At 40.4% G+C, this 23,920-nt stretch overlaps 1 protein-coding gene across 1 annotated transcript; it reads right to left on the bottom strand.

The window, feature by feature from the left end:
* Positions 1–3,161: 3,161 nt before the first annotated feature.
* On the bottom strand, positions 3,162–23,720 carry Fen1 (Flap structure-specific endonuclease 1). Its single transcript, XM_080278036.1, has 8 exons — positions 23,540–23,720; positions 16,834–16,936; positions 12,738–12,904; positions 9,849–10,009; positions 9,228–9,380; positions 8,421–8,639; positions 7,247–7,435; positions 3,162–3,311 (listed from the first exon to the last, which is right to left on the bottom strand). Exons 1-8 carry the CDS (start codon positions 23,619–23,621, stop codon positions 3,246–3,248), a joined length of 1,140 nt encoding a protein of 379 aa, XP_080134162.1. The 5' UTR covers positions 23,622–23,720; the 3' UTR covers positions 3,162–3,245.
* Positions 23,721–23,920: the final 200 nt, after the last annotated feature.

Consider the following 23,920-nt stretch of genomic DNA (forward strand, 5'->3'; position numbering starts at 1 on the left):
GATATTCGTCAACTAAAACATACAGAAATGACTGTGATTAGGTGGGTGTGCAATGCATCCTTGAGTGTGAGGCCTGAGATGGCTAGGTTTACGATGGAAGAATTGAAAGGAAGGATGAGACTGGAGAGTATATACCCACATTGTGATGAGGAGAGGTAGAGTAAGATGGTTTGGGCATGTGGAGAGGATGGGGGATGACAACTGGGTGCAGAAAGTGAGAAGTGTTAATGTTAAGGGTAGGGCTGTGAGAGGCAGACCAAAGAAGACCTAGGATGAGGTCATTGGGTGTGACCTTAGGGATTAGGGACTGAATAGGGAAGCTGCTACAGATCAGGCAGCACGGACAGCCACCATCAGGTTACCAAGGCAGACTCATGCAAGCATGTTGGAGCCTTAAAAAAAAAAAAAAAAAAAAAAAAAAACTGTACATAGGTCTATTTATATGTTTTTACCACAATTTTGTACTGCACAAAATGGTAAGAGTATACAGTATGGCCTCCTTAAGTTGGACTAAAGAAACTTCCTTAAGTTAGATACAACTTTGGTTTGCTTGTACCACACATTTGCTATGTAGTAGCACTTGTTGCCATGCCCTTTTTGTATTGCTGTACAAAATATTTTACCCTTTTTTATTATATTACAAAATTAACTATCCATAATTTTTGGTGGAAGTCCAAGAAAAAGTATGCTTTACTGGCAGGGTATCAATACTTTCACTCTTCACTGTGTTTTGTCAAGTCTGTTTACTTCCAGATAGCTCACCTTAGCGGGTTCCACTACACAAGTTGCTACATACATTTGTGACTGCTCATTTACATTTGTACAGTGAAACCATGTGTGGAACAATACCAATATCCCTCATTATTTCAAGATGTCTAGGTCTGCAGCAAGTGCATCTTCAATTTCTGGATGAAGAAAAAATGCCACACCTCATGGAGGGAGGGGAGATATGAAAGTAGTGCAAGAAAATTTTATTATTTTCCACAAAAGGAGTTACAGGCACTAAGAATATGTCAAAATGAGTCAAGATGAATGCAGGTGGCTAGCTATGTGTGTAATGCAAGGTAGACAGGCTGGCACCACTTGTGTGCATACTGGCATAAACAGATGCCACATGGGTGCAGGATGGTGGCATGCTGTACTGAGGGACCATTTTTCTAGTGCAATTAATTGACAAGACTGGCTGTTTACATTTGCATACACATATCTGCATATTTCGCTTAATGTTTATTTAAATTACGCATTGTAAGTCATAACCAGTTTCAACATTATTATTATTATTATTATTATTTTTTACCAAAAAGGTTCTACTCCTCATCAACGATGTGGAGGTCATAGATAAGTCAGATGCTCAGATAAGCTGGGCAGGCTTTACCTCCAATTAGTCCAACTTAAGGAGGTCTTACATTATTAATAAAAGAACCAGAAAAGCAATAACATAAATGAGGGCTACTGACTGATCATTCTCTTTGACAGACTAGTTATTCTGTATACAGAGGTTGCTGTATTTCATTACTGCATTATAAAAATAAAACAATAATTATCAGGATCTCAACCTCCCATTCTCACTAAGACATTAGGGTCAGATGCATCCAAAAGTGGAAAAGGATAGCAAAAATGCAGAACTATTAACAGGCCCAGTGACATGAGTCTCACTTTTGTTCAATCATCTTTCAAGTCTTCAAGTTTCTCTGTACTATATCACACCTCTTTCACAGCCCTACTTATTTTAGGGCTCTTTACAACCATGCCATCTAAACTCACTCTTACATCCTGTGATCAACAGACTTCTTTATTCATTTCTTATAAATTCTTAATTTCTTAACCTATGCAAAGCAGCCCATATATATATATATATATATATATATATACTGTATATATATCCATTATCATCATCCAATCCTATGTTGCCCCATGAGGAGTGTAGGAGCCCGGGGCTAGGCAGTTGGTCCTGACATTTAAGATGAGAGTGACCAACCTCACTCATCCCTGAGTGGCATTATGTGAGCAATAAACCGCAACCACCCCTTGGATATAAACCTTCACCGGCTCAATGCGATTGGAGCACAATAATTACCCACTAAACCACCAGGTGCCAAAATCTGGTTTTATATATATATATATATATATATATACACAGTATATACACACACACACACTTTGTAGGCAAGGTTCTTGTTGCTGTTGTGTGGAAGCAGTGATTGTTCAAAAAGGAGTCTCACAAGTCTGTATTCTTAGGATCTTAGCAAGCTTTCTCTATTATTATTATTATTATTATTATTAAAGTACGGTACCGCAACCTCTCCTGCATTGCATTCACTTCAGTCACCATCTCTATTCCATTGAATAATCTCAGCATTTATTCATTACACTGGTCAAACTCCACTATAAGCTTTCTTGTATATATCTCATTAACAGTTAATTGAAATGTCTTCATTACATTTTATCATTTACGTTTATTAGTTATTTCTGTCGCTCACTTGTTGGGCATCATTATATCTAATAATTTATCTATTCTGTGTTCAGCATTTCCCATTAGTTACTCAAGATTTTCCATCTTCCCCATATTTCTATTCCACTTACCAACATGCTATTATTTCATCTCTTACAATTTTCCACTGTTCTCCACATTCTTTCCTACATTTTTACATTCCTTTCTAAAAGTTTTCTGTTTTCGTTTATTTACTACCCTCATTTCACATTTCTTACTCAAAATAGGTTTTCTATCTTGAATCTGACACCATTTCCTGCATCCACTCCAACCTGGTACTAATTACAATATAAAAACAAACTATCTGTATTTGGTCATTTCTCATTATTAATTTAATTCCTTGCTGCTGTTAATTAACATGTGTTTTTCTGTTATCTATAAAGTGTTTTGTATATAATTTTCTTTTACAGACAGTTCTTGTTGCAAACTATTTCATGTTAATTATGAAGAGCTTTAACAAAGGTTTTCTTTTCAGACAGTTCTTGTTACATACTATTTCCTGTAAACTATGGTGCTTTTACAGTTTTTCTTTTCAGACAGTTCTTGTTACATATAATTTCCTGTTAACAATGAAGTGCTTTTGCATAGTTTTTCTTTTCACACACCTCTTGTTACACACTATGATTATCAAGCATCTTCTTGTAGTTTATCAGATCTCATACCAGTATTACTAATTATTCACCATTATAAGCTTCCAAACTCAAAAGTCGTGTGTGCAATGTCTCACATCTGAACACACTTAGGATAGTATAAATTAGCGTCCTCTTCTGAATGAACCACCTCCTCTCTTGGCTTTCTTGGCTCCTGGCTTTTCATCAGCCTGTAAACATAATCATGTGGTGGTAAACAGCATCCTCTCAGGTGAAGTATATCAACTACGTTTAACTATAAAGTAAACTTTGGTGCTGTATACAGTACTCAAAGGCCATGCACTGTGAAGAAATAATGCTTCCAGCCCTGGGAAATCTTTTAAAAACATTATTTGGGGTATCAAATAGTTTGTGTATGGTGTTATAAAAGCTTGGTGTCAAGAATTTATGCTCTTCCTGTGCAGTAGTGCTCTTCTTGATTACTATGATAAATGCTGCAAGCCGGCAAAGAATAAAAATCATATCTGATGACAGCCTGTTGGTGTTTTTTAACAATTACAAAGATCTTATGTCAGCTGGGAGGTTAGCCTCCAGGGAGGATCACCTCCCGAAAGTCTGTTGTGGCTGTAAGAGTATTCACAGTTCCTAAATGGTGATTCTGAAGAAATGGAATAAATCTGAAAGCTCTGCTCTAAATAATCCTCCACCAGATACTGAAAGGATAAATGATGACTCAATAGGTCAAGACAGGCATAAGTAGAGACTGGCAGGGTGAGACTTTTTTTTTTTTTTTTAACAGAAAATAAAACAACTCTCTTGTGTTCTCTATGAACTGCATCATGTTTACACCTTGCTTAAATTACAATGTTACGCATTAACCCTTCCATGGATGCCAGCATCGAACGACACTTTATTGGAACATGACCATCTGCATTGATGCAGCGCGACCTGTAAAAAACTGCGAACAATTTTGGAAAGGGAACAAAGGTCTAGGAGATGTTGACACAGACTTACTCTAGCCTCTAAACCACTCAAACAGTCAGTTCACCTCATGCATCAGTCGTGAGTGGATGTCAGTCTTTTTCTCCCCTCAAGTGTTAGTGTAAATAAGAATAAGAAAGCAAGGAATTCAAGAAAAGATAGTGCTGCACCCATTATCTTTCTCCTCTCTTTCCTAAACCACTCAGAATAAAAATAAATAAATAAATTAATTAAAGAGTTCCATACAGGCATAAACATTATAAACATAAAAAAGAGGGAAGACATTCATAATTATGATACTTATATGAACATATATTATGTAAAGAAGTCATTATTTTTTTTTACATATTTCTTATTTTGAAGAAGCATTTTAGCAACACATGAGGTGTTCTCATGGTGAACATATTGATGGAAACCTTCCCTTCCATCCATCCATCATCCAATCTTACACTGCCCCATGAGGAGCGTAGGAGCCTGGGGCTAGGCAGTTGGTCCCGACAGTTAAGATGAAAATGACCAGCCTCACTCATCCTTGAGTGGCATTACATAAGCAATCAACCCCAACCACCCCTTGGATATAAATCTTCACCGGCTCAATCCGACTGGAGCACAATAATTACACACTAAACCACCAGGTGCAAAAATTTGGTTATATGGTTACCACCCAGCATAGTAAATGGTTTCCTGGTGTACACGAAACCATTTAGCTTGTCACTCCGTGTAAAGTCACCCACAGACAGATGGAAGGGGAAAGAATGAAAGAAAGAAAGAAAGAAAGAAAGACAGAAGAGGGAGTGTAAAGTCACCCATAGGCAGAAGGACAAGGAAAGAATGAAGGAAAGAAAGATAGAAGAAGATGGAAGGAAAGAAGGATGGAGGAGAGGAAAGTCGAAGACACCTGACAGCAGCACTACATTGAGTGTGTGGATGGTGAGCACCCCCACCTACCAAAAAACTTCCCTTCCCTTCCCTTCACATTAATTCCCTCATTCAAGATGCTAATCTCAGGTTGTATTGAATCTTGGCTGAGGTGGTTCAGCCTATACACACATAGTAGCACCCAATATCATGAAACTGACTAAAAATAGCATCCTTCTTCTCTCTTTCCACACAAATTAGACCAACCATAGTATTATTAAAAAAAAAAAAAAAAAAAAAAAAAAAAAAAATATATACACATAATATGAGAGAAAACATTCAGTTATGATATTTTTATTTATAAGTACTGTACACATATTATTTACCGGTATTGAATTTGTTCATTTTACATATTTCTTATTTTGCACCAGCATTTCAGCAACATATGAGGTGTTCTTGTGGTGAATATATGGACACAAAACCTTCCTTTCCCTTCACACTAACTCCCTCATGCAAGGTGCTAATCCCGAGTTGTATCATTTTTTAGGCACTGTGGTTCGGCCTGTACACACAAAGGAGAACCCTTCTGGTTAGATCTCTAAAACTATCATCTCCTGCCTCTCTTTGGAAACAGACTAAACCAACCAGACAACAGAAATAACTTGATGTTTGCATAAATACAATAAACAACAAAAAATAAGAAAAAAATCTTAATAATTCTGTTTTAAAAGAAACCTCCCAAAGTATGTACCAGTACTGACTTTGTTCATATTACACATGTCAAGTTATTTCAAACCATTTCAGCATCATTTAATTTTTTTTGGGGTGAAAACATAGATATTTCTTAGCATGATGTTTTTTCACCATTTAGTTTTCACTGACATATATGTTGTCATTTGATGAAATTTTTGGTGCCTCATTGCGAAAATCAGGATGGGTCTAGGAAGCTAAAAATTGCATTATCAGGTACACCAGGCATTGCTCTTCAATTGGAGGGGGGGGGGGGAGTAAATAAAAGAGATTTTCAAAACATGAAAAATCTGCCCCAGCGTCGGCCAGTGGGGCCCGACAAATTCCAGATGCTCAGCCACAGAGGGATTAAACTGCTTATCGGTATACAGCAGAATCTCCTAAATCGCACTCTTATGAGACTAGGCACAAGGTGTGATTTGAGAATTCCGCGATTTAGAAATACTGTAACTAATCTTATGGAGAAAATTACTTATGGGTCTGTCATCTCAGAAAGGTTGCCCCCCTTTTCCCCAAACCTAAGTCACACTAGTCACCAGCGAACACTAACAACCTTCATGCTTGGCCTGGGAAGGAAGTGCTGTGATTGGCTTACAGTAAGTGCTATGACTGAATATGATTTGTTTAGTAATTGCCACGCTTGACTAAGATTGGTTTATGCCCAGCTAGATGCACGGACTTGAGGTAATGGTGACGCGTATTACATGAGGCAATGGAAAAGCGTCACTTTAGATGGCTGCATCCGCGAATTTCAAGTAATTTCCGCAATTTACTATGTTGCAAACTTGCATAATGTTGCCACGTATTACGAATATGCAATTTAGAATCGCACAATTTAGGAGATTCTGCTGTATTTCAGTTTCAATGAAGTCAATCAATCAATCAATTGCCAGACGCCACAATCCCGTAAGGAGTGGCCATTGACTTTGAGTTACCGGTATTTGTTTTACGGGGAGGGACACTAACCCTCCACCAACCCACTTGTTGACACGTAGGGAGCAAGTATGGTTTGGTTATATGGTTACCACCCAGCGTTGTAAATGGTTCCTTGGCTTACAGGAAACCATTTGGCTTGTCACTCAATGTAAAGCCACCTGTAAAAGAAAGAAAAGCAATAAGAAGAGACAGGAAAGATGGGAGAAATAGGAAGAGAGGAGGGCAGCCACAGAAAAAATAAAAATAAATAAATAAGAGGAAGTAGGCAGCACTATATCAAGTGAGTGGATGATGGTCGCCACCACCTACCACTATTCAGTGAAGTAAAGAGGCTAAAACGTTACCAAAAGAGGATACAGCAGTAACAGTTAAAGGACAAGTCTATTTACTTGTAAACACATATCTCAAGTTTCGTGACGATCAAAGTTCAATTTGTTGAGACCATAATAAAGCATATAGTAAACTCAAGTACCCACTTTAATACCTGGTGGCCCCATTGAAAGGATATGCAAACATCTCTCAACTCCCTCTCTATCCCTGAAAGGTGGATGGTGGACTGCAGAGTGGCAACTTCTGCCTGCACTCAGAGTTCACATCTTGGCGAGTCCTGCCCACAACAACAACAACCCTGGTTTCCTACCTTGCGCTTGTTGGCAGCATTTGATGGCTGGGGTATGATCTTGAAGAAAGAGTCCAACCGCCCCTGGGTCGTGCCTGAGCGAGCCTTGACTAGTTTCTTGCATCCGTTCCTGATCCGATCCTCATTGAAGCCTTTCTCCTCACACATGTACTTCACCAGTTCCTCTTCCTTTGGTTCCGTCCACTTTAACTGTTAGGAAGCTACCATTATCATTCTGATATTCTTTTTTAAATTCAATGGAAGGGTGAAGTAGGGTCCATAAAGCAAAAGACAAAAACATGACAGAGAGAGAACTAATGTCCAGCATGCCCTATGAAATATGCCACACACTCATTCACTCAACATTCAAACTCTCAGACTCCTGACTCCACCTCAAAGACATAAACATGATCCACACATAGTGGTATGTGCTTCATATTACCTATCAGATAGTAAATCTGACAACTATCAAGATAAAAATGGGATGTCAAACTACCGGCATGTGCCCTTCCATACAAAACTAATCCAACTAACTCAATCTACTGTCAGTTCCCTATCATATTCAACCTCCATACCTTGCTTTCTCACACAATCATTTATTGTATTTCTCCACCTACTATTAACCAGAAGTTGTAACCGGCACATCAAAAACCTGTATTCTGTGACATAGCAACAGACAATTCCTCTTAACACTGGTCCATACAATGCTTTTGTCTCATCTGATTAATGCAACTTGTTACAGATTGGTCTCCTGAATAACTAATTAAAGATGATTCACTCTGTGATGAAAAGGGCATCAAGGCTTAACATTGGCCTTCCCCTAAAAGCCCCAACTACCTTACCTCTAACTGACTTACACTGGTTGCCAGTAAGGACTAGAAGAGAATTTAAACTGTCTTATTACTTCCATGGTTCTTAAAGTTTGGTGAACCAAAGTATCTTGATGAACTACTGAAACTTAGTGAGTGCACCCAGATATGACATTACAAAGTGAAGATGATCCCTACCACCTTGATAAGCCTAGAGATGTTCATTAGTCATCTTGTAAATGGAAAGGCAGAGGTGCAGGTTTGAGTCTAGCTGGTGGTCGACAAAGATTTTTTCAGAACTTGCAAGAAATCTCCAATGTTAAACTAAGGAAACCCAGTAAAGCTGTCAAATCCAAAAGTACAATAATCACAACCTCAGTTCATACCTCTATATTTACTGGGTCAGCTACCTCAGGTTCAACAAAGAGTGTCCTGGCCTCAGCATATGGCCACGCCTCTGGCGGGGTAAATTTCTTCTTGTCAATATTGGACAGCACCGAGTCGATGTTCTTGTGTGTGCGGATCAATTCAATAGCACGCTTAGGGCCTACACCTTTGATGCTGTCACAATAGTCACAACCCAGCAGGATGCACAAGTCAACAAACTGTGGGCACAAAACACACATAACTACAGCATAATTGTTATTACCTGACAATGATCATTAGGCTGTTCCAGCACAGTTGATGGTCAAATGAAATCAGACTGGGGGGTTGATTTGACTACTGCCTATTTCATTATAACTGATGAATATCCCCAACCCTTCTCAGCTCAAATGATGACCAATGTAACCAGACTGGTGGGTTGATTAGGGTAGTAACCAAGGGCTTGCATTCCTACCTCATAACTAGGGCTTACAGAATGCAACCACAATTCAGTACTCAAGTTATGGGAGCAGCCTAGTCCCATCAGATGAAACCAAGGTGATTATAACATATACTACCAACAAAGCAATTAGCTACCAATGGATAATATGAGACTCAATGTTACTGTTCATAGCCTTACCAGTACTTAAAACTTACTCCATCCATCCATCATCTAATCCTAAGTTGCCCCATGAGAAGCGTAAGAGCCCGGGGCTAGGAAAGTTGGTCCTGACATTTAAGATGAGAGTGACCAGCCTCACTCATCCCTGAGTTACCTTCTACAAATGTTTTTATTAATATTATTATTGTGATTTTCTGTTAACTGATACCTCTTCCTGTGAGAGTCCCATGCCCTCGAGAACACGGTTAAGGTGGAACTCCTTGATGGGCATCTTGCGTGCCTCACTGAAGGTCATGTGCCGCAGCAACACTGGGGTGCCGAATGTCAGGGCGTCCATATCCTCTGTGGCCACTCCATAAACCTGTAAACCCTCATCACTGGCTTATATTCTTATGATTTCAGCAGGTTTTCATCAGCAATTTTTATGGCATAATACACCTCAATATTCTCAAGCATATTCTTCATATTCTTTTAGTATGAAAATTGTTTACAAAAAGATACAAGACAATAATGATATATGAGTGAGGAGAGAGAGAGAAAGATAAACGTGAGGAGGGAAAGAAGAGTGAGGAGAGACATGTAAGGACAGGGAAGTGAAAGCCAATAGTGACAGGTGGAGAAAGACAAAAATGAGGTTCCCATCTTTGGGTGAGAGACAGAAAGGCGAAAATGAGGAAAAGCAAGAGACAAAAATGAGGACAAGATATAAAGGAAAAATAAGGACAAGCTATAAAGACAAAAACAACACATAAAACAACAAAAAACAAGAACATTTAGTGGAAGAAAGACAAAAATAATGAGTGAAGGGAGGCCATGCATAGCCTCTAACCTTGCCAGCCTTAGCTAGTGCAGCACACTGAGCCTCAGCCTCACAGGGAGCCTCCACATACGGGATCCCCATCAACTCCAGTAGCTTCTTAGCCTCATCAGAGTGTGTCTTGGTTACTTTCACTAAACGCCGGCTGAACTTGTCAATCTCCTCCACATTACCTGTACACATATACACACATTACCTAACTGAATTTTGAAGCCACATCATCACCATCATACTTCCACAAATTAACAGGGTGGGTTGGGCACAGAAATAAGACTTGGAAAGCTCAACAGTGTGTTACAAATACCTGAAGCAGGTTGCAGCTTACTAAAAAGTAACATCTCTTCATTTCTTCCTGCATATTTCCCCCACCTGAAGGGGTAAGATATGAATCAGAAGCATGGAAAGAGGAAGTATGAAAGTGGGATAACAATCAACAGAATGGCCACTGAACTAAACCAAACAAATAAACAAGTGAATGATATTGCATCAAAATTATTTACTATTATGCATATAACAGCAATGGGTGGGTTATGTCTGCTGTGGCATGTCTGGCTTGATGACAATCTTTAAAAAATTACAGAAGTACCGTACTTCAAGTCAATTAGTACATCAATCACCAAACTGCTTCCTACAGATATTACTCTAGGTCATCCACAGCTTCTACAAGAGAGATATCTCAACACAAAAGACTTTTCCCTCCTGCTAAACACCACCTCCTTACTCTCCAACCTCCATACCAAAAAATCCTGCATACTAGCAAGCTCCATTATTTCTGCCAAACTTTTAACCTGTGGCTGACTCAGGGGAGGAGATAGTAGATATCAACACCAAGGCTTGACCATAAAACAGTGATAGCCAACAGATGACTCATATGATTCACAGCCTGGCCCAAGCCACCAACCATATTCATAGCCCCAGATGCTGTAATTGAAATAGTTCTAATATAAACATCAAACAAGCCGTACAAATGCTTGCTGGGGTGTAGGATGACATAATCCAAACAACTATTCAACATGCATGGAAAAAACTTCTTAGGAAGTTACCACCAGGACTAGGAAAACAATGGTGAGAGGCCAACATATACTTGGTACAGAACACCAGGCAACGTTGGTTGTGGCAAGACAAGTCCCTGCACTTAGGTTTAGTGAAATGAATGACACAGTTCTGAGAGAGATAGTCAGCAAGCCTCAGCAGCATTGATCAACTAGGATAGTAATGATGAGATGGTAACACAATTAAGAATGCAAAGGAAGTTGATCTACCATACCTCATCACTAAACTCTTGGAATTTCTTAACACTTACACCAAAGCTGAAAGGCAGCAAGCAATGCTGATCCTGAAAACTGCCATCCAACATCTGCAGCACTAGTAGACCTGGCTTGGTCAGCCTACATGTGCCTCTACAACTCCAGTCTGAAACTAGGTGTTAGTTTTCCATCACTTCCTACCTCTAGCATCAACAGTAAAATCAGCTGTCTTCTGTTTCCAGCAACACTGAAGAAGGGTCACCACCAAAGAAGGCAGAGGAGCAAGAGTATGATCATGAAAGGGATTCTAAACTATCTGCAAGTTTCAAAAGCGGATGGAGGCCAAAAACTTTCTAAACTCTCAATTATCCGTTGTTGCAATATCCGGCGCTTAAACTGGACGTAACCAGTGGTTCTGTGCAACATCCAGCTCAAGGTGTATCAACCAGCTCGAAAATGGTAGCCAACCGGCACTGCATTCCTGCATTGTATCATTAATTTATTGTATTTTATGCTTTATTTTCATCTTTTACTCATGGAAAACTTTTTAGGATAGAGGGCCGAGATGGAGAATAACGCAATAAACAGCTCGTCGCCGAATATTGAGCTGATGGGGATACTATGCAATATCTGGCGTTTCACATTATTCAGAGTAGGGATTGGCTGAATTATGCCGGATAATTGAGTGTTTCCTGCACCTCAAGCTCCACAACCCTTCCATCACATGGAGTACATCTGGACTCCATGTTATGGCGAGTACACAGAGTATTCTACAACATGAACTGCCTGAGAAGAACACAGAGCATGTATGAATGTGTGTGGTCATATATGTAATACTGCTCTGTTAAGAATAGGGGTGGAGGGATTAAAATAGACCCCTTGGCCTGGATGGCCAGAAAGATGCAGCTTAGTAACATGCACTTTGTAACATTAGCATCTACCACATTCGTGCTGGAATTCTCAAACTGATACTGCCACAATAAATGAGACCCAACTGTACCAGTAAAACAGCATTCACTATGAAGTCAGCATAATCAACGGTCTAATCCTAATTCCCCCAAATAAGTGGTGAAGGCAGGATCCAGAAACAGAGATACGAAAACACAAAAGTGGGAGAACTAACAACAGTGTCCAGTGAAATGGCAACTCGGTCACTGATGCAGCCTACTAATTTTTGCCTCAAACCAATAGATTTATCTTTCATACTACTTGCTTCACTTGACTAAACTGTCCCTACAAATACCATAACTAAATGGGACTTCATGCGACTGACACAGAACTACCAACAGTGCCCAGTAAGATGGGCCATTCATTCATTGTCTATGCCTACTAAATTCACACCTCAGACCAACAGATTCATCTTTCATACTACATCCTTCACCCAACTAAACTGTCCTAGCAACCAACTAAAATAGATTTCATATGGCGGAGTAAAATATTAATTATACCGGTTATGCAATTTCTTATTACACTAGGGTAAGGAGAATCTGGAAATAAGAAAAGAACTGCACCCAGAAACATGCACACCCACCCTCCCACCCACACCCACACATACATACAAAAAAAACTACCAGTACTGCACTTATCCGCCCCCCCCCATCTCTCCTCTCAAACACACACCATAACTTCTTATCCTAACACAATCACACCATACCTGCTTCCTCTGCCTTCTCCAGGGCTTTCTGTGCTTCCTCCCGCCGCTCCCTTCTCTTGGCCAACTCACCACCCTTCATGATTGGAGGTTTTCCATCAAACACATACACTGGTTTGATCCCATTTTCTACCATGCGGATGGTTCGGTAGAAGAAACCCATTAGGTGGCTGGCAGAAGAGGTGGACATGAATGAGACAGACTGTCTGCCTTGTAAACAGTCATCATCATCAGCCTGACATAATTCAATGCTGAATCAAAGCCTTTCTCATATTTTTCCTGACCTGTTGGCTGTTACTCTGTTCAATCCAAATTTCATCTCTCTTCCCTCTTGGTCTTAGCTGCAAAACCTGGGATCAAATCAAGGACAGTAAAATATTGTACATGCTGGCTGGCTGAGCAGAGAAAGAAATGAGAAGGCTGGCTACCTGTAACATCATAAACTTGAATAAGACAAGTATACGAAAGAAATCAGCATGATAAGTGTTGAAAGGTTTCTTTGCATAAAAAGGTGTACAATGTGAATATCAGCTGACAGAAAATAGTTTTTTTCTGAAATGAGTTAAGGGACAGATCAACTAAAAGATGTACACAATAATTAATAACCCCACCTTTAACTACACACATATATATAGCTACTGTATATTACCAATTTGAGACAGCTTTTGAAGGGCTCAGCCTTAACACTAAAGAGATGAATCCTACCATAGGAATCACCCAAAAGTGCAGAATATAACAGTAATAAGTCCAGCACGGAAGCGAAAACGAGTGGTAGCGACAACAAATAAGCGTAACTTGTTTCCTTCCATTTTTTATTTTTTAAAACACATCCCATCCTCAAAGAAAATGTACAAAAGAAATGAACCGAAAAAACATTTACGTATGCTGGGTGGACTGAACCTTTTCAGATGTCTTCACATCAAAACCTAACTGGCTATCAACAACCTAATCCTGCTTTTGCTTGCTTGCCATGCCTTGTTTTATGTCAGAGTTAAGCCTGTGTCATTCAGTGACTGGCCAAATGCCTTCTTTGTGAATGAAATCAACCAACCACTTGATTTTTAGTTTCAAGTGGCAGCGGATGAGCTTAGTGATATACTGCATATTTTTGCAAACTAGACAGTATATATACAGTTCATATAAAGTACCATATTGTTGTATCATTTATAACAGCTCCAACATGCTTGCAAGTGTCCGCCTTGGTCACATAGCTAATGGTGGCTCTCCATGCTGCTCAATCTCTGGCAGCCTCCTTATTCAGCTCCTTATCCTTGAAGTCATACTGAATGACCCCATCTCAGGTCTTTTCTAGTCTGCCTCTTGCAACCTTACCCCTGACATTCACACCCAAGTGTCTTCCTTCATCCTCTTCACATGCCCAAACCATCTCAATCTACCTCTCCTCATCAAAACACCAATATGCTTCTGGAGAGAAGTGAAAAGAGTAAGACAGGGTGGAAGTGAAGCTAGCAGGGGAGTGAAAGATAAAAATGGCAGATTACTAGTGGAGAAGGGAGAAAAAGTGAGCAGATGGAGAGAACACTTTAAGGAATTGTTGAACGTAGAGGATGGAAGTAATGCAAGTATAAGTGGCTGGGGAATGGCTGGGAGAAGGAGGGAGGTGAGAAGACAGGAAGAAATCAGTAGGATAGAAGTTGTGGAAGCAATGAAGAAAGTTAAATCGGGGAAAGCCCCAGGAATTGATGGAGTGTGTGGTGAAAGGCTGAAGCATGGGGTAGAGATAGTAGCAGAATGGATGTGGAAGATGTGCAGATTGGCCTGGGAGGAAGGTAGAGTCCCGGAGGATTGGAAGTCAGGTATAATTATTCCCTTGTACAAAGGAAAAGGGGAAAAAGAAGTGTGTGGTAATCATAGGGGCATTTGTCTTCTTAGTATAATAGGAAAAGTGTATGGTAGGATACTTATTGACAGAGTTAGAGAAAGAACAGAGAAATTAGTTGGAGAAGAACAGGGAGGCTTTAGGAAGGGAAGAGGTTGTGTAGATCAGATATTCATTCTTAGATCTTTAGTGGAAAAGTTTCTAGAGAAGGGAAAGAAGTTGTATGCGGCTTTCATGGATTTGGAGAAAGCATATGACAGGGTGGATAGACTAGGATTGTGGAAAGTGTTAAGAATATATGGAGTAGATGGGAAGTTGTTGAATGCTGTGAAGAGTATGTACGATGGTGCGAAGGCTGCAGTGCGTGTGGATGGTGAACTAAGTGAATTTTTCTCTTTGAAAGTTGGTTTGAAACAAGGATGTGTCATGTCTCCATGGTTGTTCAATCTGTACATGGATGGGGTAATAAAAGAGGTACAAGGTAGGGTAGTGGATGTTGGAGTGGCCCTGGTGAGAGAGGATAGTGTTTGGAAACTCCCTGTACTGTTGTTTGCAGATGATACTGTGTTGTTGAGTGAAGACGAAGGGGAGCTGCAAGGCTTGGTGGATGAGTTTGAGAGAGTGTGTAAGAAACGGAACCTAAAGGTGAATGTAGGGAAGAGTAAAGTGATGGTCTTTGAGAGAGGTGAAGTTAGTGAATGTACAGCGAGGTTAGATGGTGAGGAATTGGAAAATGTGAGTACGTTTAAGTATTTGGGTAGTGTGATGAGTAAGGATGGAGGTTTGGAGGGTGAAGTGCTTGAAAGGGTACAGCAGGGAAGAAAGGTTGCTGGTTCCTTGAAAGCAGTGATAAGAAACAGGGAAGTGAGCATGGAAGTGAAAAGGTTACTACATGACAGTATTGTGATACCAACTCTAACGTACGGAAGTGAAGCTTGGACATTGTTGGAAGGACACAAGTCAAGAGTGAGAGCAGTGGAAATGAGTTATTTAAGAGGAGCCTGTGGAGTCACGTGGAGAGACAGGCTGACGAATGAGGATATAAAGGAGCGTTGTGGTGTGGATGTGGATGTGATAGGAAGCGTTATGAGGAACACACTGAGGTGGTTTGGCCATGTGGAGAGGATGGAGGGCGAAAGACTGACGAAGAGAGTGTATGTGAGTGAGGTGGAGGGGGGAAGAGGGAGGGGGAGGCCGAGGATGAGATGGAGGGATGGGGTGGAGAGGTATATGAGAGAGGGGGGTGTGAGTTGGGAGCAGGGCAGTGAAATGGCGGGGGACAGGGCGACTTGGAGGCAATTTGTTTGTGGCCACCCCAAACGGGATTGAGGCGTCTGGCAATAGATAGATAGATAGACCATCCTTCCTTCCAACTCTTTGACTGTATTGTAAACCTAGCATCCCCCAGGCCTTGCATTCCAAGATAAACTACTTATCCATCTAATCACTGTACCATACATTTAAAAAAAAAAAAAAAAAAAAACTAGGCTAGCTAGCTACTGCACTGATACACATTGACAACAGAGGGTGAAAACACAGTTTCCTAAAATTCCAATTTTGATTAATTTACCTTCATGACAATAAGGTCCCTTTCATACCAATAGGTTTCTGTCCCATACATGCCAACAGGTTTCTATGTCGCCAATACTGTATTATTGTACATTAAAACCAGATTTCGCAATAGGTCTGTGATATTTTTCAACAATATCACAACTTATAAACTGGTAGCTACTAATGGGGAAATGGTTAATCAGATTCAATGGTAAAACTGGCACTTTAAAAGGCAATAATACCGGTAGCTATGTCGAATGAGGTGCCTTTATAATGATGACTTACAACATTCAGCTGCAAGAAATCCTAATAATTCAGTCAAACATGAAGTAATGAAAAACACTGAACATTTTCACTCAGGTAATGTCTTTTTTACTATAAGCAACCACCAACTTTATTCAAGAAGGGTTTTTTTGTGCTAAAATAATTAATGAAAGTTATAGCTACTGCTCTGTTTTGGAAAAACATCTCAAATCTACATGCAAACATCTGGAAAAAAAAAAAAAAAAAAAAAAAAAAAGAGGCAGACATGAAGGAGTTAATCCCTTAAATCCAGGGTGTCCTTTTTAGTACATTCCTGAGGCAACCAATGAAATTTCATTCAGCTTGGGAAGGGTCTCATAAGCTGAATAAAACTGTCAGGAGATGGAACAAAATGAGAGCAACATTCTCATGCTCTGTGGGAAAATCACACTCCATCCAGCCCACCTGGTAGTCTCGCCATCAGCAGTCATCAGCATGTTTCCTTCTTGCCTCACAGCCACAAGGAATTGGTACAGACTCATTGAAGCATCCACCGCAACCTTGCGACCTGTTGAAATCCAATACCATGTTGAAATCCAATCATAAATGAAATCTCTGAACACAGTACCGTATCTAAGTCAACAATTATGGTTTAAAGTTTTCTAATACTGTATCATAATGGTTGACCTTTTGTTTCTCAGAAGGACTAGCTCTTCTAAAGAATTGCTCTGCATGAACAATAATAATAACAATAATAATAATAATAACAAATACTGGTAAACAGAATTTATTGGAATTAAACTTCACTTGGTGGTAGGTGGTGGTGACCATCATCCACTCATTTGAGGTAGGGCTGCCTACTTCTTTCTTCACTTTTTGTTTTTTCCGTGTCTGCACTCCTCTCTTCCTGTTTCTCCCATCTTTCCTGTCACATTTTATTACTCTTCTTTCTTATTCTGGTGGCTTTACACCAAGTGACAAATCTAATGGTTTCCTGTATGCCAGGAAAACATTTACAACTGTAGGTGGTAACCATATACTGTAACCAACTCATACATGTTCCCTACATGTCAACAAGTGGGTTGGCAGAGGGATAGTCCCCCTCCCTTTAAAACAACCAACTCAAACGGCCATGCCTTATGGGATTATGGCGTCTGGCTAGAAACTTCATGTCATAGTCATGATGACTGTGAGTTTCCAACTGGTCATCTTCCTCACAAAACCTACAAAATGAGGCCAGTGAAGAAATTAGTTCCAGTATATCTCTTAACACCACTGTCCAAGCCTTCAAAATCTCTCTCTCTCTCTCTCTCTCTCACACACACACACACACACACACACATGCAGTACAATGTTAAAAAAAAAAAAAAAATCTTATGCCCTAAAAAAAAAAAAGCATGGCATTACAGTACAGTACTCGATCAGGGAGAGAAAGAGAGAGAGAGAGAGAGAGAGAGAGGGAAGAGGTAAAAAGGGAAATGAAGAATAACAAACCACTAAGGGGAGAAAGGGGCATGAAGTACAGAAAAAGAAGGATGGAAGTGAAAGAGGGGAAAATGAAGACAGGAGGTAAAATTGAAAAGACAGGCTGCATACTTTTTACTCTTTCATCTTGACAGGTAGACATAATAATATCAATAGCTACAGTACAAATATTTCTCTATAAGGTATGTTGTCAATAATATTATATTGTTATAAATCTATTAAAATGGCAACACTGGCCAGCACCAGCAGTTTATGTGTCCCACCTACTTTTTTTCACTTGTCATCAGTGGCTGGTCTTCCATCCAGTTCATTTGACCAATGTCATAGTAAATGGACGGAAACTTTAGCTAAGTCAGGGTACTGTTTTTAATTTTCTTAATTTCTTACAGGTAGGTCTTCTGTTCAATTATTTGACTAATGTCATATGGTAGTAAATGGAAGGAAAGTTTAGTTTAGCTAAGTTAGGGTGGTTTTTAATTTTCTTAATTTCTTACAGGAATGACTCAGGTAACTTGATTATTGTTTGCCTTTGTACAGTATTCAGCATTATTTCAATTTCCAATCTCTGGGCTTAATATGGGGAGGAGGGAAGGAATTCTGGGGCACAACAATACCGGTACTTGGTACACTGCTGGAAGAGATCCTGACAAAAATATTTATTCATAAAAGTGTGAAACAATCAAAACATTCCAATAGGTTAGACTTGATAACTGGAGTCAAACTTTGTTAAAGTTTGGACTTGGACACTGAAGTCCAGTTTTCAATGACTGGTCAAAACATCACACAGCTGACTACCTATCAAAAAGGTGAGATCCACAGAAAATTTTTGCTCACTGCAGCCATACAGGTCTCCACAGAAGAAAATTTTGGGGTATAAGGAGAGTTTGTCAATCAGCAAGTGAAATATAATTTATCTACAGGTATGGGATAGATTAAGCTTGCATAAAACAGGTTAGGTTAGGTTTGGAAAACAATGTTGGGTTACGAATATTTAAGTTCCCCCCTGGGGGTAGGGTTTTTTTTTCAAGAATACTCCCCCAGTATCCCTGCTTGTCGTAAAAGGCGACTAAAAGGGTTGGCGGAGGGTTAGTGCCCCTCCCCAGAAAACAACTAACTAAAAAAAAAAAAAAAACAAGAAGCCTCGGACAAGGACTGACCAAACGTTGACGACCAAGGACTGGACAAAGGACATTGCAATTGGAACTTGGAATGTAAGGGGAGCAAATGATGAGGTGAAAGAGAGAGAGATTGTCCAGGTGCTTGAGGATGCGAAAGTGGATGTATGTGGAATAACTGAAACAAAATGGAGAGGAGAAAGTGTGAGAGAATGGGAGTATGGATGGAGTATATGTGCAGGAGTAGGTGAGAATGAGAGGGCAAAGGAAGGAGTATGTATAGTTGTGAGTAAAAGATGGAAGAGGAGCATAAGACAGTATGGATCAGTTGGATCAAGGATTGTGTGGGTAAAGTTGAAAGTTGGAATACAAATGTGGGTGATTGTGTGTGTGTATGCGCCAACGCAAGATCGTGCTAGAAGAGTGAGAGAAGAGTTCTGGACAAATGTAGAAGTGTGCATGGAAAAGTTTGGAAGGAATGAGAGAGTGTTTTTGATTGGTGATATGAATGGTAAAGTTGGGAATGTGAAGGTGGATGGAATAGTTGGTGAGTGGGGTGTGCCTGCTGAGGTAGATGAGAATGGGAGTGCGTTAGTGGACATTTGTGCTGGGAGGGGGTTGGTGATAGCCAATACCCTCTTCAGGCATAAAATGATCCACAGGTATACATGGCGAGTGATGAGAAGGGTGGGTGGTGAACTTAGTGAAAGGAAGGCAGTGATTGATTATGTGTGTGTGGATGAAAGGATGCGAAGATGTATATTGGATGCAAGAGTTTATAGAGGTTGGGGGAGTGGACTTTCTGACCACTACTTGGTGGTGGGCAGAATTAAAGTTCAAGTAAGATGGAGGAATAGAAGAAGGGAAAGACGAGAGGAAGGAGTAGTTGCAAGGAGAGTGGAAAGGTTACAAGAGGATGAGAAAAAGGCAGAGTATAAGAGAGAAGTGGAGGAACGATTGGGCAAATATGAATTGGAGCAGATGGGGGACGTGGAAGGTGTGTGTAGAATATTTACAGAAGAAATATGTGCAGCATGTGATGTGGTGTGTGGAAGGAAGAGAAGACGGAGGGGGGTGCAAGGAACAGCGTGGTGGACTGAAGAGGTGAAACGGGCTGTGGCACAAAAGAAGAAAGCATACAATGAATACTGTAGATGAGAAATAGGGGCATGGAAGAAGTTGAGAGGCAGAAGAGAGAGTTATATGTAGAAAGAAAGAGAGAGGTGAAAAGATTAGTAAGAGAGAGTAAGAAGAGAGTGGATGAGGAATTTGGAAGGAATTTGAGTGTAAAGTGGAGGGACTGTAAGAAAATGTTCTGGAAAGAGGTGAAAAGAGTAAGACAGGGTGGAAGTGAAGTTAGCAGGGGAGTGAAAGATAGAAATGGTAGATTACTAGTGGAGAAGGGAGAAAAAGTGAGCAGATGGAGAGAACACTTTAAGGAATTGTTGAACGTGGAGGATGGAAGTAATGCGAGTATAAGTGGCTGGGGAATGGCTGGGAGAAGGAGGGAGGTGAGAAGACAGGAAGAAATCAGTAGGATAGAAGTTGTGGAAGCAATGAAGAAAGTTAAATCAGGGAAAGCCCCAGGAATTGATGGAGTGTGTGGTGAAATGCTGAAGCATGGGGGAGAGATAGTAGTAGAATGGATGTGGAAGATGTGCAGATTGGCCTGGGAGGAAGGTAGAGTCCCGGAGGATTGGAAGTCAGGTATAATTATTCCCTTGTACAAAGGAAAAGGGGAAAAAGAAGTGTGTGGTAATCATAGGGGCATTTGTCTTCTTAGTATAATAGGAAAAGTGTATGGTAGGATACTTATTGACAGAGTTAGAGAAAGAACAGAGAAATTAGTTGGAGAAGAACAGGGAGGCTTTAGGAAGGGAAGAGGTTGTGTAGATCAGATATTCATTCTCAGATCTTTAGTGGAAAAGTTTCTAGAGAAGGGAAAGAAGTTGTATGCAGCTTTCATGGATTTGGAGAAAGCATATGACAGGGTGGATAGACTAGGATTGTGGAAAGTGTTAAGAATATATGGAGTAGATGGGAGGTTGTTGAATGCTGTGAAGAGTATGTACGATGGTGCGAAGGCTGCAGTGCGTGTGGATGGTGAACTAAGTGAATTTTTCTCTTTGAAAGTTGGGTTGAAGCAGGGATGTGTCATGTCTCCATGGTTGTTCAATCTGTACATGGATGGGGTAATAAAAAGAGGTACAAGGTAGGGTAGTGGATGTCGGAGTGGCCCTGGTGAGAGAGAATAGTGTTTGGAAACTCCCTGTACTGTTGTTTGCAGATGATACTGTGTTGTTGAGTGAAGACGAAGGGGAGCTGCAAGGCTTGGTGGATGAGTTTGAGAGAGTGTGTAAGAAACGGAATCTAAAGGTGAATGTAGGGAAGAGTAAAGTGATGGTCTTTGAGAGAGGTGAAGTCAGTGAATGTACAGCGAGGTTGGATGGTGAGGAATTGGAAAATGTGAGTACATTTAAGTACTTGGGTAGTGTGATGAGTAAGGATGGAGGTTTGGAGGGTGAAGTGCTTGAAAGGGTACAGCAGGGAAGAAAGGTTGCTGGTTCTTTGAAAGCAGTGATAAGAAACAGGGAAGTGAGCATGGAAGTGAAAAAGTTACTACATGACAGTACAGTAACCCCTCCAATATCCGGATCAATAGAGCCATAGGCAGGTCCGGATAGTGGTCCTGTCCGGATATTGGGCCCCAGCTTATGGACTTGTACTTATGGACCCTAACTCTGAAAAACACCTATACAACTCCCTCTGGACATGCACTGCACCTATTTAAGACCCAAATCACACCTATAAGGGACATAAAAGACTGAAATAAATGCAAAAGAACCATAAAATGAGGTTTTAGAGGTGAGTTTATACAATATTAAACATTCTGGGTACTTACAAGTCCCTTGCTCTTGGACTGGTTTGAACCGCCAGTTTGCAGTCCACAGTTAATCCTCTGCACTCTAAATTCTAATTTCTTAACACTACACAACACTGTAAATTCCCGTGTGTTCTAGTGGCAAGGTATTGCAGTTCATTCACTGTTTATTCACAAAAAACAAGCACCTGTGGCTTGCACTGTTATGAGTATCTGCTCTCCATCGGAGTTAAGCTGTGACTGTTGATGTTGGTGGGGTAACAGAGTTGCCAGATCGCAACAGCCACATTACCAATCTCCTCAACTTTCATTGTCAAATATAACTTTTCATTACCAAATTCGTAAAGCTAGCATATATTCTTCACTAATTATATATACAAGTGGAAATACATGTAATCACTCTCCTTATAACTAACACCATGTTGATTATTTTCACACTATGTAGGGTAGCAGATTAATCAGAGAGAGCAAACAATCCACCATCTCCATCCTGTGTATCCTCATACATGTGAAAAATCCATTTGGTAAATCATTATTCTAATTCATTACCAAACGAATTTTTCATTACCAAATTGGCCCACACTTGGTAATGGAAAAATACCAAATGGCAACCTAACAGGGGAGGGGGGAGGGGGAGGAAGGAAGGGGTGAAGGGACCATGGTGTAACAGCTGTTTGGCGCCAGGCGGGAATTTCAAATTATGGGAGGGAAAAAAAGTCAGATTTTTTCGAATTTTTTGCGGTTTTTGGCCCATTTTGGGAATATTGGATCCCAGGAGGATTATGTCCGGTTAGTGGGGATGTTCGGATATTGGGCGTTCGGATATCAGAGGGATTACTGTATTGTGATACCAACTCTAACGTACGGAAGTGAAGCTTGGACATTGTTGGAGAGACACAAGTCAAGAGTGAGAGCCGTGGAAATGAGTTATTTAAGAGGAGCCTGTGGAGTCACATGGAGAGACAGGCTGATGAATGAGGATATAAAGGAGCATTGTGGTGTTGATGTGGATGTGATAGGAAGCGTTATGAGGAACACACTGAGGTGGTTTGGCCATGTGGAGAGGATGGAGGGTGAAAGACTGACGAAGAGAGTGTATGTGAGTGAGGTGGAGGGGGAAAGAGGGAGGGGGAGGCCGAGGATGAGATGGAGAGATGGGGTGGAGAAGTATATGAGAGAGGGGGGTGTGAGTTGGGAGTAGGGAAGTGAAATGGCAGGGGACAGGGTGACTTGGAGGCAATTTGTTTGCGGCCACCCCAAACGGGATTGAGGCGTCTGGCAATAGATAGATAGATAGATAGAAGTTAGTTTTGCATAAACTGGCAGACATATTTTGTTCAAAAATAGAGTTCTAAGATGATACCTGTCTGTCTTGACATACCACAAGATGGGTTGCAATAAACTCCTTTTACCACTTTTAAAATATATAATCATAAAATCTGACAACACACTCACAAAATACTTAAAGAACCCCATAATGTGCTAATAATTAAAAAAGAAATGCAAAACAATGTGGTCCTTCCTACTGCTGGTTGGTACTTCCATTCTCGAGGAAAAATGTCAACCATGGAAGCCTTTGACAACAAAATGTATAAAGGCATTACATCCAGCTGATGGCGCCTTGCAACATAAACTGAGCAGTATTAAGCCTCATTTAACATCCCAGGAGTCAGCAGCTGAAGCAACATACCAAAATAGTTCTTCATCTCGTTCTCCTTCACCGCAGCAGGAGCCACATCACCTATCAATTTGGCCAGGCCAAGAATACCCATGCTGTGTATCACTGTGTCGCCGACTGTTAAGAATGCAGCAGCAGGCTTTGGATTTCGAATTTGTATAAAATCCGGAGTTCAACCTCTTACGTAGCAACCTGCTACACAGCTCTTCAGTGAAGTCTTCACACGCCTAAACAAACTTTACCCGCCAAATTGAAACACAAAAATAGACCTAGGATTATTCGTTCCTTGGAGACACTTCGCCTTGATGTTAAACATTAGTACAATGATTTTGTTTATTGTTGAGACTTTCAACCATGCTTCGTTTTGATGCAATGTAATACAGCTGTAATGGA

This window comes from Coenobita brevimanus, chromosome 72 (genome assembly GCF_032717465.1).
Source record: "Coenobita brevimanus isolate Jiangsu-jjx chromosome 72, ASM3271746v2, whole genome shotgun sequence".
Taxonomy (NCBI): Eukaryota; Metazoa; Arthropoda; class Malacostraca; order Decapoda; family Coenobitidae; genus Coenobita; species Coenobita brevimanus.